The following is an 18767-nucleotide window of genomic DNA, read 5'->3' on the forward strand; positions in this document are numbered from 1 at the left end:
TATATATAGTTAATAGCTATAAAAATAATTATTACATGTATAGTTTTTACTTATATACATTAATATTTCATATTTAACTTAGGGTTTTGACTGTGAAAAAAAGCCAAAGTTTATATTTGAACCATATACATCTATAAATCCCGACAAGTATTTTCAGTGAGGTACATCTAGTAAAATTCAGATTAGTTTAAAAGCAAATGAGACAAATGAGACTACTAAATAGTTGTAATGAATCACCATTTTATCATAAACTGTAGTTAAGTTTGTTTAGATGCTATATCATAAAAATGAGAAAGTAGAATCAGAGAGTTGACTCAATTAGTAATTTGAAAACTACTTCTCTTTCAGTTGGATTGATTTATCCTTTGTGATTGAGTGTGCTTATTTTCTGAAAGGAGATAGCAATGCAGATAGAAGAAACTGTTGTCCACATTTATTATTTTACTTGTAAACATTGGATTTAGACAAAATAGCAGAGAAAAATAAAGTTTAGGGGTGCCTGGGTGGCTCAGTCAGTTAAGTCTCCGACTTTGGCTCAGGTCACGATCTTGGGGTTCATGAGTTCCAGCCCCGTGTCGGGTTCCGTGCTGACAGCTCAGAGCCTGGAGCCTGCTTCATTCTGTGTCTCCCTTTCTCTTTGCCCCTCCCCTGCTCATGCTCTGTCTCTCTCAAAAATAAATAAACTTAAAAAAAAAAATTGAAAAAAAAAAAAAAAGAAAAAGAAAGTTTAAAAGACCGAATCTGAAAAATTACCAGGTTGTGTCTCCATATTTATTCTATTTCCTTACGTTAGTGTAAGAATGTTTCAGTTATTCCAAAATATTTTTGGATAATTACAAATAATAATTCTGGTGATTATTTTTTGTATGGATTAATTTAAGAACATTTTTATGTTGTCCTAGGCTTCATTTCTTGGTGACTTCATCTTTTTTACCTCAGATTGTCTTTTGCCATCCCCATGAGGCTTGTTCAGAGCTTTTCTCTGATTTCATGGCCCTTTGTGCCTGTTTCTGTGACAGGAGCCACTTACATATTCTCTTGTGGTGTCTCCTCTCCTAAAGACTAGGAGCTCTTCAAGAACTAAGACTGTCTATTTTCATGACTATCATATAATACCTTGAGCACTAGCTCATTGCCTGGCACATATTAAGTGCTTAATAATATTTATTCAAACATTTATTAAACAAATATTATGTATTCATATGTGATATTAAGTATATATTGATATTACATAAATATTCTCTCATTAGATCTTTGTAGCAACTCTGTAGATAGTCTGTTGATGAGGATGATGATGATGATTTACTGTTTACAGGTGAGGAACCTCAGGTTTTTGGAGGTTTAGTAATATGCCAGAGGTCACCTGAGTTAATTTGTAGAGCTAGAATTTAAACGTGAGCTTTAGGATTCTGAAGCCGATTTTCTATCTAGTATAAAGCGTTTTCTACCACCCCCCTTTTTTTGAACTTAGCGTTCTAATTTTTGTTTTTAACTTAATTTTCTGAAGAAGGTAAAACATAGTTCAGAAATCAAAACAATATTAAATGGATGAGAACTCTTGCTTTCACTCCTGTGTCTCCCTTCAGTCTACCCTATTGCCTCTTACTTATTCTTATTTTTTCTACTTATTTACCCAAAATATAGACTTTATCTGGACTTTGCTTTATTGATATATGTTAACCCTACATAGATAACCACACAGAGAACTTCCTTTTCAAAAACTTTTTTTTTTTTTGAAAGAGAGAGAGAGAGGGTACAAGTGAACGAGGGGCAGAGAGAGAGAGAAGTGGGGCTCACCTGAAGCAGGGCTCGAGCTCACCTGATGTGGGGCTCGAACTCATGAACTGGGAGATCATGACCTGAGCCGAAGTCAGATGCTTAACTGACTGAGCCACCCAGGTGCCCCTCAGAAGTTGTTTTGTAACTTTTTTTTTTTTTTTTTTTTACTGCTGCATATTCTTCTTTTATGGGAATATACTGCTTTGTTCCTCTGTTCTGCTGTCATTGTTTACATGGAATCCAGTTTTTAAAGTGTTTTATTATATAAAGTTTCAAGTATATGCAGAAGTAGAATGGAACAATGAGCTTCCTGTGTAGCCATCACTTCAAGATTTACCTCAGGCCAATCATGTTTTTTATTTATTGTCCCTGTCTACTCCCATCCCTATATCACTTTGAGGCAAATCCTAGATATCCCACATTTACAAATATTTTAGTCAAATAGTATTATTCGGTAATAAAAGTTTTACTTGTCAACAGTAAGAAACCTCTAGGAGTAAAACTTTATTGAGATTCTAACGATGTTAATGTAACGGTGTTTCTCTTAAGAGGGGACGAATTCTTTGCTTTTGTTTTCAAAAACCACTCATTATGTTTCATACAAAGTTTTGAACGTGGATTTGTAAGTCGAAATTAGGCACTTTGATTAGGCATTTCCATAGCACAGTTAACTCTTCTTCCACTCTTCCTTCCATTAAACATGTTCAGAAAGGGAATACACTGTCTTTTGTTTATTTTCCTTTTTAAACCAAAGCAGAAAGGAAGAAGCTTCGGTAAATGATGATCTGCTACTGATAAATTACGCTGTTCAATTTGACTGACGCTAGTGTTTCCTTCCTTGCTTTAACTACTTCTCTGACATCTGGTAGTTACGGATTCGAGACCTTGAAGGAGCTTTGCAGGTCGAGAAGGCCAGCCAGGCAGAAGCTGTTGCTGACTTGGAAATGATCAAGAGTGAATTCAAAGAAGTTGAAAGTGCATATGAGCGAGAAAAGCATAATGCACAAGAGAGCTTTGCAAAATTAAATTTGTAAGTCTTTTACTGTAAAATTCTTTAAATTAATGTAAAGGGTTTATGAAACCTACATAAGTATGAATGTGTAGTATTTTAGATGTAGCTCTCATTGATGTCAGTGCTAGTTTGCGGATAAAAGATTTCATAAAACAGATCTATACTTCTCTACTTTTTTGGATTTTGAAGTATCATGGCTATTCCAAGTGGTCTCAGAAATGCAATTTTTACCCTAGAAAGTAAATATGTTAATGTATTTTGTATTTACTGATGTAATACAGTATCTTTAAAGACCTTGATTTCTAGGCCACCTGAAAAGGGCTATGTGGAGATGGATAATGTTTGAGATTTTCTCAAACTACGGGCATAATAGCAGTAGGACTAATACCACTCTTAGTGGCTCGCATGCATTGTGGCTCACTTGGCATCTAGCATTGCATGATTTCATTTAATTTATATAACACCCCATGAGGTAGCTTCTCTTTTTATCCCTGTTTTACAGATGTGGAAATTGAGGCTTAATGAGGATGGGGACACACAACTAGTAAGTGGCAGAGTCAGGATCTTTTTGATTGCTACTGATTTTACCTTTATCAGTTCAAAAGCCTTTAATCTGGAATGTTCTGTAGGATGCTTTAAACGTTCATAATTCTTTAATATGTTTCCAAAAAAAAGTTGATAGTAGATTTTTAAAAATATAATTTATTGACAAATTGGTTTCCATACAACACCCAGTGCGCATCCCAACGAGTGCCCTCCTCAATGCCCATCACCACTTTCCCCTTGATAGTAGATGTTTTAAAGCATTTCTCCCCAGACGGTGAAATACATACCACCATTGGTACATGACATGATAATAGGTTGGTATATTAAAGTTGTGTATTTATTTTTAATGTTAGTTTGTATATGACAAATAGATCATGATTTTCCACTTACAGCAATGACATGAAGATTCCTCTTAAAATACTTCATTTGACATAAAAAATGAGTTAGAGAAAAGCATTATTTAATAGTAGTAATTATTACAGGTATAGCAAAATCATAAAGATGGCACTTGAAAGACTGACTTAAAAAACTGATGTTGAAAAAATTTAAAATTCTTTACTTGAGATTACTGTTATTGGTAATGCTTATAATATTTTAAACCAGTAATTCTGAACTGAAAGTTTTTGCTTCCTCTGGGATGACTTAGATGACCTTCTGTGAATGTTATTCTAAGGACTTATCCTCCTGTATTTCCTTTGAACCATTGCTTGAATCTGCACATTTATATATAAATATGTTTGAAGGGCTTTTATATAGAATATAGTGCAGACTTTTTAACTGTTGCTTTGAGATAATAATTAGAACCTGCAAGTGAAAGAAGCCAGACTGTACTCCCAACAAGTAAAGCTTTCACCAGTGAAATAATAGGCTACTTTGGGGAGGTTCAAAACAGAAGGTAGAAGATTCTTTGTCATGGATATTGAAGAAAAGAATCCTGCAGAAGTTGGACTAGTGGAATTTTAAAAGACCTGCTAACAATGAAGCTCCAATATTTTGTTTTAAAGGAAACTCGGGGCGCCTGGGTGGCTCAGTCATTGAGCATCTGACTTCAGCTCAGGTCACGATCTCACGGCCTGTGAGTTCGAGCCCCGCGTCGGGCTCTGTGCTGACAGCTCAGAGCCTGGAGCTTGCTTCGGATTCTGTGTCTCCCTCTCTCTCTACCCCTCCCCATGCTCATGCTCTGTCTCTCTCTCTGTCAAAAATAAATAAACATTAAAAAAAAGTTTTAGGAGCGCCTGGGTGGCGCAGTCGGTTAAGCGTCCGACTTCAGCCAGGTCACGATCTCGCGGTCCGTGAGTTTGAGCCCCGCGTCGGGCTCTGGGCTGATGGCTCGGAGCCTGGAGCCTGTTTCCGATTCTGTGTCTCCCTCTCTCTCTGCCCCTCCCCCGTTCATGCTCTGTCTCTCTCTGTCCCAAAAATAAATAAAAAACGTTGAAAAAAAAAAGTTTTAAAGTAAACTCTGCCGACAATGTGGAGCTCACACTCAGGACCCTAAATCAAGAGTTGCATGGTCCACCAACTAACTGAGCCAGCCAGGTGCCCCAAGCTCCAGGATGTTAATCTATGTGCTTTTCTAATCATACCCCAAGCCAATTTTTTTCTTTAGGTTTGTTCTGCTATTATTTGTGTTTTGGTGCTTGAAAAATTTTACTCAAATTTTGTATTCCAACAAGCATCAACTAACAATTCTAAATATTAGTTACATATTCCAACTAAGCACCAGCTAACAATCCAAAATACTTTAACACAGTGTCCCTTATCCGTTCTTCGTCTCTATATAACTGTGCTATAATAATAAACAGTGAATATTAAATAGTAATTAAAGCCCACTACTCATTTCTGTGACTCCGTTCCTGTGACTTCTCTTCTCCATCGCATCTTCCTTTTCTTTGTATGTAACATGACAGCCTCTTCCGTTCCAATGATCTGTGGTACTACAGGGAATGAATGATACGGCATGAGGAATGATTGGTTAAGCTATTTCATTGTCTATTTGTACTTCTGACTTGTCTTCAGAATCTTCTTTTTTTTAAAAAAAAATTTTAATGTTTATTTTTTAGAGAGAGAGAAAGACAGAGTGCAAGCAGGGGAGGGGCAGAGAGAGAGGGAGACACAGAATCCAAGGCAGGCTCCAGGCTCCAAACTGTCAGCACGGAGCCCTACGCGGGGCTCGAACTCACCAACCGCGAGAACATGACCTGAGCCGAAGTCGGTCACTAAACCGACTGAGCCACCCAGGCGCCCCCAGAATCTAATTTAAAAAATACTTTAAAATGTTTTAAAGTCATGAACTCTCACATATTGATTTTTCAAAGTAGCTCTAAGTTTGGGATCATGTATTTCAAAAGGAAACTTGGTAGATTTTAGGTCTTTAAGGTAAATGATACCTTAAAAAAATTTTTTTTAATGTTTATTTATTTTTGAGAGAGAGAGAGAGAGAGAGAGACAGAACGTGAGCAGGGGAGGGGCAGAGAGAGAGAGAGGGAGGCACAGAATCTGAAGCAGGCTCCAGGCTCCGAGCTGTCAGCACTGAGCCCGACTTGGGGGCTCGAACCCACGAACCGTGAGATCATGACCTGAGCCAAAGTTGGACGCTTAACTGACTGAACCGCTTAGGCACCCTGGTAAATGATACCTTTAATTTACAACTTTGAGACCAGGGAGTTTGGGGTAGGACATTGTTTTACCTGTTGGATAGAACTGATACAACTGGTGATAAAGATTTTGTAGAGAAAATGCTGCCTGAACTTTGCCTAAGGTTCTTAAGCTTCTTTTTTTTCCCGGGTAGGTCTAGGTCAGGAGAAAAATCTTGTGTGTGTATTTTGGATTTATGATTTTGGTCAATCATTTCATAACTGTGAACATTCCTGCATGAAATTATTTTAGGTGGAATATATATGTGTTTATATATATTTTACATACATATTGTAAAGATCTCAATGAAGAATTTGATACCAATAACAGGCTACTTTATATATATATTGTATATAGAATTTTAGATAGAATAGATCCCTCTTCTGTATTTCTATAATCAAATTTTCTTAATTATAAATTTTTTTTTGCATCTATAAGTTGTAGTATGAAACTAAAGCTTTTAAATAATCTTTTCATTTTAGAGTTTTTTTTATGCCAGGTCTTTATTAGCTGTGGTAACTGATTGCCTAGAATTGGTAGGGGGAAGGAGATCATGGTAACTTTACGTCTAGTTTGAAATTAAATGAAAAATTTTTAATGTTTATTTATTTTTGGGAGAGAGAGGGAGGGGCAGAGAGAGAGGGAGATGGAGGGTCTGAAGTAGGCCCCCCGACACGGGGCTGAAACTCATGAACTCTGAGATCATGACTTGAGCTGAAGTTGGATGCTTAACTGACTGAGCCACCCAGGCGCCCCTAAAATTAAATTAAAATTAAAACAACACTGTTCAGGAAGAAATGGACAGGTTCCTAGAAATATATAAACTACCAAAACTGAAACAGGAAGAAATAGAAAATTTGAACAAACCTGTAACCAGTAAAGAAACTGAATTAGTAATCAAAAATCTCCCAAAAAACAAGAGGCCAGGGACGGATGGCTTTCCAGGAGAAGTCTACCAAACATTTAAAAAAGAATTAACACCTATTCTTTTGAAGTTGGTCCAAAAAATAGAAATGGAAGGAAAACTTACAAACTTATTCTACGAGGCCAGCATTACCTTGATTCCAAAACCAAAGACTCCACTAAAAAGGGGAACTATAGACCAATTTCCCTGATGAACATAGATGCAAAAATTCTCAACAAGATACTAGCCAACCGGATTCAACAATATATTAAAAGAATTATTCACTAAAATCAAGTAGGATTTATACCTGGGATACAGGGCTGGTTCAATATCCACAAATCAGTCAATGTGATGCATCACATTAATAAAAGAAAGGACAAGAAGCACATGACCGTCTCAATAGATGCAGAGAAAGCCTTTGACAAAATACAGCATCCTTTCTTGATAAAAACCCTCAAGAAAGTAGGGATAGAAGGATCATACCTTGAGATCATAAAAGCCATATATGAAAGACCCTCTGCTAATATCATCCTCAATGGGAAAAAACTGAGCTTTCCCCCTTAGGTCAGGAACACGACAGGGATGTCCACTCTTGCCACTGTTATTCAACATAGCACTGCAAGTCCTAGCCTCAGCAATCAGACAACAAAAAGAAATTAAAGGCATCCCAATTGGCCAAGAGGAGGTCAGACTTTCACTCTTTGCAGACGAGGTGATACTCTATATGGAAAACCCAAAAGATTCCACCAAAAAAATGCTAGAACTGATCCATGAATTCAGCAAAGTTGCAGGACATGAAATCAATGCACAAAAACTGGTTGCATTTCTATACACTACTAATGAAGCAGCAGAAAGAGAAATCAAGGAATCGATCCCATTTACAATTGCACCAAAAATCATAAAATATCTAGGAATAAAGCTAACCAAAGAGGTGAAAAATCTATACACTGAAAACTATAAAAAGCTTATTAAAGAAATTGAAGACAACACAAAAAAATGGAAAAATATCCCATGCTCATGGACTGGAAGAACAAATCTTGTCAAAATGTTGATACTACCCAAAGCAATCTACATATTCAATGCAATCCCTATCAAAATAACACAAATATTCTTCATAGAGCTAGAATAAACAATCATAAAATTTGTATGGAACTAGAAAGACCCCAAAGAACCAAAGCAATCCTGAAAAAGAAATCCATAGCTGGAGGCATCACAATTCTGGACTTCAAGATGTATTACAAAGCTGTCATCATCAAGACAGTATGGTACTGGAACAAAAACAGACACATAGATCAATGGAACAGAATAAGAGAACCCAGAAATGGACCCACAAACATATGGCCAACTAATCTTTGACGAAGCAGGAAAGAATATCCAACGGAAAAAAGACAGTGTCTTCAGCAAATGGTGCTGGGAAAACTGGACAGCGACATGCAGAAGAATGAACCTGGACCACTTTCTTACACCATACACAAAAATACACTCAAAATGGATGAAAGACCTAAATGTAAGACAGGAAGCCATCCAAAGCCTCGAGGAGAAAGCGGGCAAAAACCTCTTTGACCTCAGCCACAGAAACTTCTTACTCAACATGTCCCTGGAGGCAAGGGAAACAAAAACAAAAATGAACTATTGGGATCTCATGAAGATAAAAAGCTTCTGCACAGCGAAGGAAACAATCAGCAAAACTAAAAGGCAGTTGACAGAATGGGAGAAGATATTTGCAAATGACATACCAGATAAAGGTTTAGTATCCAACATCTATAGAGAGGTTATCAAACTGAGCACCCCAAAAACAATCCAGTGAAGAAATGGGCAAAAGAAATGAATAGACATTTTTCCAAAGAAGACATCCAGATGGCTAACAGACACGTGAAAAAATGTTCCATATCACTCATCATCAGGGAAATACAAATCAAAACCACAATGAGATACCACCTCATACCAGTCAGAATGGCTAAAATTAACAACTCAGGCAATGACAGATGTTGGCAAGGATGCGGAGAAAGAAGAACCCTTTTGTACTGCTGGCCGTAATGCAAACTGCTGCAGCCACTCTGAAAAACAGTATGGAGGTTCCTCAAAAGTTAAAAATAGAACTACCCTACGACCCAGCAATTGCACTACTAGGTGTTTATCCAAAGGATACAGGAGTGCTGTTTTGAAAGGGCACATGCATCCCAATGTTTATAGCAGCACTATTGACAATAGCCAAAGTAAGGAAAGAGCCCAAATGTCCATTGACAGATGAATGGATAAAGAAGATGTGGTATATACATACAGTAGAGTATTACTTGGAAGTCAAAAAGAGTGAAATCTTGCCTTTTGCAACAATGTGGATGGGACGAGAGTGTATTATGCTAAGCAAAATTAGTCAGAGAAAGACAAATATATGACTTTACTCATACGTGGAATTTAAGATATAAAACGGATGAACATAGGAAAGTGACACAAAAATATATAAAAACAGGGAGGGGGGCAAAACATAAGAGACTCTTAAATATAGAGAACAGGCTGAGAGTTGCTGGAGGGGTTTTGGGTGGAGGGATGGGCTAAATGGGCAAGGCGCATTAAGCAAGACACTTGCTGGGATGAGTATTGGATGTTATTTGTAGGGGATGAATCACTGGGTTCTCTCCTGAAATCATTATTGCACCATATGCTAACTAACTTGGATGAAAATTAAAAAAAAATTAATTAATTACCAAAAAACACTGTTCAAAGATATGATATTAGATGGACTTAATCTCAGTTTATCTATTTCATTACACTCAATATTTAGGAACTTTCTTATTTTTCTAAATATAACATCCAAAAGCATAAAAATAACAAAAGTATTAAAATTTATTAGCAGAATTATTACTTACATGGTGGATAAAAGACCAAAGATGGTTATTTGTTAAAACAGTCTGTGGTGAAGTTCTTAGCTCAGCTCTTTTATTTTTATTTGTATTTTTTCTAGATTTTTAAAAAATGTTTATTTTGAGAGAGAGTGTGTGAGCAGGGAATGGCAGAGAGAGAGGGAGAGAGAGAATCTCCTCCAGGCTCTGTGCTGTCAGCACAGAGGCCGAGATGGGGCTTGATGTCACAAACTGTGAGATTACAACCTGAGCCGAAACCAAGAGTCAGAAGCCTAACTGACTGCCACCCCAGCACCACTTAGCTGAGCTCTTTAAAAAAATAATAGCCTGGGAATCTAGTAGGAAAGAAAGCATCTTAACTATAGGTTTCCTTCCTCCCCCTTCTCTTTCTTGCCTAAATCCTTCACCTGCCAAGTCCTAGTCCTTCTTCGGAATTCAAAGAGATGGGGCTCCCTTCATTATACTCCCGCCCAACTCATTGCCCTTGGTGGGGCTTTTCAAGAAGCCCAGGAACCGATGATTTCTTGGGTTGTGCATTACATTGCTGACAGTGAGGAGTGTCCCCCATTTCAGTGGACCTAGTTTGAACATGAACTCAGCCCCAAATGACAGAGGCATTTAATTTTATATTTGCTGAGTAATAATAACTTTTAACTGAAACTGTGATTTTGTCAAAATCTTGTATGTAGTCTGAAAAGTAAAATAGTACTTCAAGGTCAGCAGTTTCATACCCCTTGCTCTCTACTACCAGTTTCCACTCCTTTGAAGCAACTGTTTTTAATTCTTCAATAAAAAATTTTTTAATGTTTTTATTTATTTTTGAGAGAGAGAGAGAGAGAGAGAGACAGTGTGCAAGCAGTGGAGGGGCAGAGAGAGAAGGAGACACAGAATCCGAAGCAGGCTCGAGGCTCTGAGCTGTCAGCACAGAGCCCAACATGGGGCTCGAACTCACAAGCTGTGAGATCATGACCTGAGCTGAAGTCAGATGCTTAACTGACTGAGCCACCCAGGTGCCCCATACTGCTTTTAATTCTTATTTCTGTTTCTTCTGATATAACCTCATATTTCTGAATAGCATGCATATCCTGCCGTGTTTTCAATTTCCACCTTTACAGATGGTCTGTTGGCTCCCACTTACTTATCTCCATTGTACCCCTTCTCCCACACAGCACACTTATTCCTTCCCTCCTCTCATCCTTTCTGTGGGGTTATATTTTGGCGTATTTTTTTTTCTGTAACTTTTTTTTTTGGTAACTCATCTTTATTTCTCTTCATAGGACAATTTATGATATTCTTTGTTGTTTATTGTCTTTCCTCTTACATGGATGGGAACTTTGTTTTGTTCATTGCTATCTCCCAATGCCTAGAATAGTGCCTGGCACTTAAGAGCTGCTAAGTAAAGATTTGCTCAATTATCAAATGAAGGAATAGTTAGTAATTGCCTCATTTTAAATTGGATTAGTTTATATGCACCAATTACTGAATTACTCTTAAATTACTCTCTAACAGGACTGAAAATCTCTCATTATGTTCCTACACCTCAGCAATTCTATTGTTTTAAGTTTCTTGTAGGAGACATCCATTCTGGACTCTTCTCTCCACCTTCTCCATTCTGAACAAATTATTTTTTAGGCTCCCTGTCACTGTCATCCCTTTCACCAGAATAGATCCCATACTAGGTCACAAATCAAGCCTCAGCAAGTACAAAAAGATTGAAATCATACCATTGCATATTTTCCAACCACAACTCTATGAAACTTGAAGCCAACCACAAGAAAAAATCTGGGAAGACCACAAATACATTCATCCTACTAAAGGATGAATGGATCAACCAGGAAATTAAAGAAGAAATAAGAAAATACATGGAAACAAATGAAAATGAAAACACAGTGGTCCGAAACCTTTAGGATGCAGCAAAAGTGGTCCTAAGACAGAAGTGTGTAGCAAGACAGGTCTGCCTCAAGAAGCCAGAGAAATCTCAAACAAACAACCTAACCTTACACCTAAACGGGCTGGAGAAAGAACAATAAATGAAGCCTACAGCCAGCAGATGAAGACAAATAATGACGATAGGGCAGAAATAAATGATATAGAAATGAAAAAACAAAAACAAAAACCCAGTAGAACAGATCAATGAAACCAGGAGCTGGTTCTTTCAAAAAATTAAGAAAATTGATAACCCTGAGCTAAACTTATCAAAAAGTAAAGACAAAGGACCCAAACAAATAGAATCACAAATGAGAAAAAAGAAATCAACAATCAATATGACAGAAATACAATTACAAGGGAATATTATGAAAAATTATATGCCAACAAATTGGACAATTTTGAAGAAATGAATAAATGTCTAGAAACATATAAACTACCAAGACTGAAACAGGAAGAAATAGAAAAATTGAACAGACTGATAACCAGCAAAGAAATTGAATCGGTAATCAAAAATCTTCTAGCAAACAAAAGTCCAGGGCCTGATGGCTCCACAGGGGAATTCTGTCAAACATTTATGTATTTATTTATTTATTTTAAAATTTTATTTATTTATTTGGAGAGATTGAGGGAGAGAGAGGGCAGAGGAGGGGCAGAGAGAGAGAGAGAGAGAATACCAAGCAGGCTCCTCACTGTCAGTGTGGAGCCTGACATGGGGCTCGAACTCATGAACCGTGAGATCATGACCTGAACCAAAGTCAGGAGCTGGTTGCTCAGTTGTCTGAGCCAAACTCAATTGCCTGTCTACCAAACTTTATTTATTTATTTAAGTTTATTTATTTTGAGAGAGGGAGCAAAACAGAGAGAGAGCGAACATGCGTGCACAAGTCGGGGAGGGGCAGAGAGAGAGGGAGAGACAGAATCCCAAGGAGGCTGTGCACTAACAGTGCAGAACCTGATGCGGGGCTCAAACTCACACTGCAAGATCATGACCTGAGCCGAGATCAAGAGTTGGACGCTTAACCGACTGCGCCACCCAGGCGCCCCTCTACCAAACATTCAAAGAAGACTTAACACGTATTCTTCTCAAACTATTCCAAAAAATAGAAATGGAAGGAAAACTTCCAAACTTATTCTATGAGGTCAGCATTACTCTGATTCCAAAACCAGACAAAGACTCCACTAAAAAAGAGAACTACAGGCCAATATCAGCGATGAATATGGGCATAAAAATTCTCAACAAAATACTCGCAAATTGAATCCAACAGTACATTAAAAAAATCATTTGCCACGATCAAGTGGGATTTATACCTGGGCTGCAGGGGTGGTTCAATATTTGCAAATCAATTAACATGATACACCACATTAATGAAAGAGAGGATAAGAACCATAAGAACCTCTGAATAGATGCAGAAAAAGCATTTGACAAAGTATAACATCCATTCTTGATAAAAACCCTCAACAAAGTAGGTTTTTAAAAAATTTTTTTAATGTTTATTTATTTTTGAGGTGGGGGTACAGTGAGAGAGGGAGACACAGAATCTGAAGTGGGCTCCAGGCTCTGAGCTGTCAGCATGACCTGAGCCGAAGTCAGATGCTTAACTGATTGAGCCACCCAGGTGCCCCAACCCTCAGAAAGTAGCTTTTGAGGGAATATAGCTCAATGTAATAGAAGCCATATATAGCATACCCACAACTAATATCATTCTCAGTGGGGAAACAGCTGAGAGCTTTTCCTCCATGGTTAAGGACAAGATAGGGAGGGGGCACCTGGGTGGCTCAGTCAGCTAAGTGTCTGAGTTTGGCTCAGGTCATGATCTCACGGTTCATGAGTTCAAGCCCCATGTCTGGCTCTGTGCTGATAGCTCACAGCCTGAAGCCTGCTTCAGATTCTTTGTCTCTCTCTCTCTTTCTGCCCCTCCCCCACCCATGCTCACTCTCTCTCTCTGTCTCTGGCTCTCTCTCAAAAATAAATAAAACACTCGGGGTGCCTGGGTGGCGCAGTCGGTTGGGCGTCCGACTTCAGCCAGGTCACGATCTCGCGGTCCGTGAGTTCGAGCCCCGCGTCAGGCTCTGGGCTGATGGCTCGGAGCCTGGAGCCTGTTTCCGATTCTGTGTCTCCCTCTCTCTCTGCCCCTCCCCCGTTCATGCTCTGTCTCTCTCTGTCCCAAAAATAAATAAACGTTGAAAAAAAAATTTTTTTAAAATAAATAAAACACTAAAAAATAAAAAAAAATAATACAAAAAAGAACAAGGTAGTGAGGTCCACTTTCACCAGTTATTTAACATAGTACTGGAAGTCCTAGCCTAAGCAATCAGACAACAAAAAAGAAATAAAAGTCATCCAAATTGGCAAGGAAAAAGTTAAACTTTCACTATTTTCAGATGACATGATACTCTATGTAGAAAACCCAAGGACTCCGCCAAAAAATTGCTAGAACTGATGCACAAATTCAGTAAAGTTGCAGGATATAATATCAACAACATACAGAAATCTGTTGCATTTCTATACTCCAATAATGAAACAGCAGAAAGAGAAATAAAGAAATTGATCCCATTTACAATCTCACCAAAAATCATAAGATACTTAGGATTAAACCTAACTGAAGAGGTAAAAGATCTGTACTCTGAAAATTATAAAATACTGATGAAGGAAATTGAAGATGACACAAAAAAATGGAAAAACATTTCATGCTTGTGGATGGGAAGAACAAATATTGTTAAAATGTCTATACTACCCAAAACAATCTATGCATTTAATGCAATCCCTGTCAAAATACCACTAGCATTTTTCACAGAGCTAGAATAAACAATCCTAAAATTTGTATGTAACTATGAAAGACTCTGAATAGCCAAAGCAGTCTTGAAAAAGAAAAGCAAAGCTGGAAGCATCAATTTCAGACTTATATTACAAAGCTATAGCAATCAAGACAGTATGGTACCGGCACAAAAACAAACACATAGATCAACGGAACAGAATAGAAAATCCAGAAATGGAACCACAACTATATGGTCAACCAATCTTCGACAAAGCGGGAAAGAATATCCAATGAAAAAAAGACAGTCTCTTCAACAAATGGTGTTGGGTAAAGTGGACAGCAACTTGCAAAAGAGTGAAACTGGACCACTTTCTTATACCATACACAAAAATAAATTCAAAATGGATGAAAGACCTAAATGTGAGACAGGAAATCATCAACATCCTAGGGGAGAACACAGGCTTCTTTGACATCATCTGTAACAACTTCTTACTGGATAGGTCTTCTGAGGCAAGGGAAACAAAAGCAAAAATAAACTATTGGGACTTCACCAAGGTAAACATGTTCTACAAAGTGACGGAAACAATGAACAAAACCAAAAGACAACCTTTGTAATGGGAGAAGATATTTGTAAATGACTTCTCTGATAAAGGGTTAGTATCAAAATCCATAAAGAACATATCAAACTCAACACCCAACAAACAAATAATCCCAAATGGGCAGAAGATATGAATGGATATTTTTCCAAAGAAAACATCCAAATGGTTAACTGACACATGAAAAGATGCTCAACATCACTCATTATCAGGGAAATACAAATCAAAACCATGATGAGATACCACCTCACACCTGTCAGAATGGCTAAAATTAGCAACATAAGAAACAATAGGTGTTGCCAAGGATGCAGAGAAAGGGGAACCCTCTTGCACTGTTGCTGGGAATGCAAATTGATGCAGCCACTCTGGAAAACAGTATGGAGGATACTCAGAAAGTTAAAAGTAGAATTACCCTATGATCCAGCAATTGCACTACTAGGTATTTACTCAAAGTATACAAAAATCCTGATTCGAAGGGGTTCCAGCACCACAGTTTTTACAGCAGCACTATCAACAATAGCCAAATTATGGAAAGAGCCCAAATGTCCATTGACTGATGAATGGATAAAGAAGAGGTGCTGTATATGTGTGTGTATTTACACACACAAACACATACATAGTGGGATATTACTCAGCCATCAAAAAGAATGAAATCTTGCCATTTGCAATGATGTGGATGGAGCTAGAGAGTATTATGCTAAGTGAAATAACTCAGAGAAAAACATATACCATATGATTTCACTCATGTGGGATTTAAGAAACAAAACAGATGAACATAAAAAAAGAGAAGAGGGGAAAAAAAAGAGAGAGGCAAACCAAGAAACAGACTTGTAACTATAGAGAACAAACTGAAGGCTGCTGGAGGGAGGTGGGTGGAAGATGGGCTAAATGGGTGATGGGTATTAAGGAGGGCACTTGTGCTGAGCACTGGGTGTTGTGTTTGTAAGTGATGAATTACTATATCCTACACCTGAAACTAATATTGCACTGTATGTTAACTAACGAGAATTTAAATACAAACTTGAAAAAGAAAGAAAAGCAAAGAATTCTATGTGTTTCAATCGTGAACATGAATGTTTTTGAGGATTCTTTCTTTTGGATTTTCTGTGCCATCACACTAAGTTCCACTTGCAAGGACATTCACGAATAAAGCATTTGTTCCATTTCCAGTTTTGTATTTTAATCTGAAAATTGTTTGATAGAACTGTTTTCTGTCTTGAGGCAGTTTCTGAGCTAACTGAACTGTGGTGTGTGGGTTTTGTTCATCAAAGATAATGGTGAGACCAAATCAACGCTAACCAAATTGATTTTGCTTATAACCTTGGGCATAGTAAAATACCTGCTAACAAAGGGGCAAGGTATTATTCCTTTAAAGTCTTTCATTTAAGGATATGCAATCCTTTCTGTTCGGAAAAATGAGAGGTGGCCTTTAAAAGCCTTTGGCACAAACACATGATAGATAATACATCTGCCAGTCATGTTAAAGCTATGTAATAGGACTTGATAAAACCATATTTGAAAAATCTGCTCTGACACTTTAACTTTTCAGATTAGAAAGAGAGTATTTCTCCAAAAACAAGAAACTAAATGAAGAGATCGAGGAACAGAAGAAAGCAATTATAGACCTTTCAAAGAGACTCCAGTATAATGAAAAAAGTTACAGTGAATTACAGGAAGAACTTGTAATGGTAAGGATAAAAAAGAAAACCCTATGGCAATTACTTTATTGGGTCAAATCTGATGTTTAACAGGTTTTTTTCCCCTCACTACATGCCATGAGATAATAGTATGAAAGTAATTTTAGTGACATTGATATAAAATTTTGAAACCAGAGATGCTGATTACAACAAAGATATATGTAAGAATCATCTCTTCTTTAGAAAAATTGGGAAAACTAGTCAAATTAGTGAAAACTGAATTGTAGAATATTTTAGACTTTATTCAGGGGTTTACCTTTTTCTTGCTTTTTTTTTTTTTTTTCGGTGCATAGAACAATGATACCAAGATGAGAGGGGGTCAGGGTTTATAATCAATAAATCTAATGATTTCAAAGACTCCCTTTTGTAGTCATTTTGTACCTGATCGTTTTGTTTCCATTCCCCAATAATCAAGCTTTCACACCATCACCACATTTGTCTTCCTAAGATATTGATCTGATCTTGTCACCCTCACTTTATTAAAAAACCATCAATGTCTGCTTGTTGTTTTCAGAATGAAGTTCCGCTTCTTGTCATACAATCTAAGGCCCTGGCTTTGTGACTCCGTGTTAACTCTTTCAGCTTCTTCTCTTTCCATTAGCCCTCTTATCTTGCTTCAGCCACATTAGCGTGCTCTTGGCTTCCTAAACACATTGTATATTTTTGTATCTTCCTGCTTTTTAAGGCTGTTCATTTTTTGGACCCACATTGACTGAACTGCTCCTTTTTTTTCTCTTTAGTAAACTCCTATGTAACCTGTAATACCCTATTTTTTTCCCTTTAGTAAACTCCTATGTATCCTGTAATGCCCTGTTCTGACATCTTGCAATCTGTGATGCCTTCCATGATTCCATCTTTCCCCACTCTCCCATCCTACTAGTCAGAATTTTTCCTTTTCCCAACTTTGTGTTTCCTTAGTACTTAGTTTAGCATCTTCACCACAGTTTAGCATAACACTCACCCAAATCTGGTACGTGTATCTCTCCCATGAGATTGTGAATGCATTGAGGTTAACAATTCATTTTACATACCAAGATTCCACCATAGTGCGTCCTTCCATAAACATTTATTGGATGCATTTATTTGGCTGATGCAGCACACTACTATTCTGCATTTGCTGGGAATCCCAAGGGCATAAAATCTAGAGTGATACCTTGTTTCTTCTTTGTCTTGTCCCCACATGTATACCTTCTGCAGATACTGGCTACTTCACTTTAAACTCTTAGTGATATCCGTTATTGAAGAAAATGAATGTTTTTTTTTTTCCCCGTGTCAAAAAAGATGGAGACTCTGGGTTATATTAAGAAGTAGTGGCCTAATCAGTGCTGCTCAGATAGAAAGGTAGTGTTGGGATAAAAGTTATACTCTGTCACTTTCAAATTATTTAATGTTTTGTACAGTCTTCATTCAACCCAAGATATTCAATGTGTTCTGATTCAGGGACTGCTATTATTTTTTTGCTGTTTGGTTAAATTAGTAGTTTGAGTACTTTGGATGTGGATTTTAGATAAGTTTAGAGCTCTCTGTGTAGCATACTTTACTGTCTGTTCACTCTTATGTGCTACCCTAAATTTCATGGGCTATCCTACCTCTTAGCTCCTGGTTCAGGAGGTGAATCAGTGGTGGAGAAAAACATGTGAGAGCCATCGAGCTGAGTCATGGATTTGGGCTTCTTGCTTAGGGACCCTGTTTTCAGTAGTTTGGAAAGTTAGCCAGTTATGACTAAGAATGTAACAGGGAAGATAGTCACAAACATAAGTTGCATGAATTTTTCTAATTTAGCCTTCTAGCACTCCAGTGACAATGTGCAAAATAAAAGCAGCCTGGGTTTTTCACCATAGAGGATACTAGTGCTTTGTGATTAAAAAATTTTACTTGGGGGGTGCCTGGGTGGCTCAGTCGGTTAAGCGCCAACTTCGGCTTAGGTTGTGATCTCATGGCTCGTGAGTTTGAGCCCCACATCGGGCTCTGTGCTGACAGCTCAGAGCCTGGAGCTTGTTTCAGACTGTGTCTCCCTCTCTCTCTCTCTTTGACCCTTCCTTTGCTTTGTTTC

General features: G+C 37.6%; 1 protein-coding gene across 3 annotated transcripts in view; it reads left to right on the forward strand.

Annotated features, from left to right (window-relative positions):
- CCDC171 (coiled-coil domain containing 171) overlaps positions 1-18767 on the forward strand; it is a 309890-nt gene that overhangs the window by 64034 nt on the left and 227089 nt on the right. For all 3 annotated transcript variants that reach the window (XM_030294128.1, XM_030294126.1, XM_030294127.1), the window contains 2 exons: positions 2649-2809; positions 16567-16705. In XM_030294128.1, coding sequence (XP_030149988.1) covers positions 2649-2809; positions 16567-16705 — 300 coding nt within the window. The remainder of the gene's footprint in view (positions 1-2648; positions 2810-16566; positions 16706-18767) is intronic.

This window comes from Lynx canadensis, chromosome D4, assembly GCF_007474595.2.
Source record: "Lynx canadensis isolate LIC74 chromosome D4, mLynCan4.pri.v2, whole genome shotgun sequence".
Lineage (NCBI taxonomy): Eukaryota > Metazoa > Chordata > Mammalia > Carnivora > Felidae > Lynx > Lynx canadensis.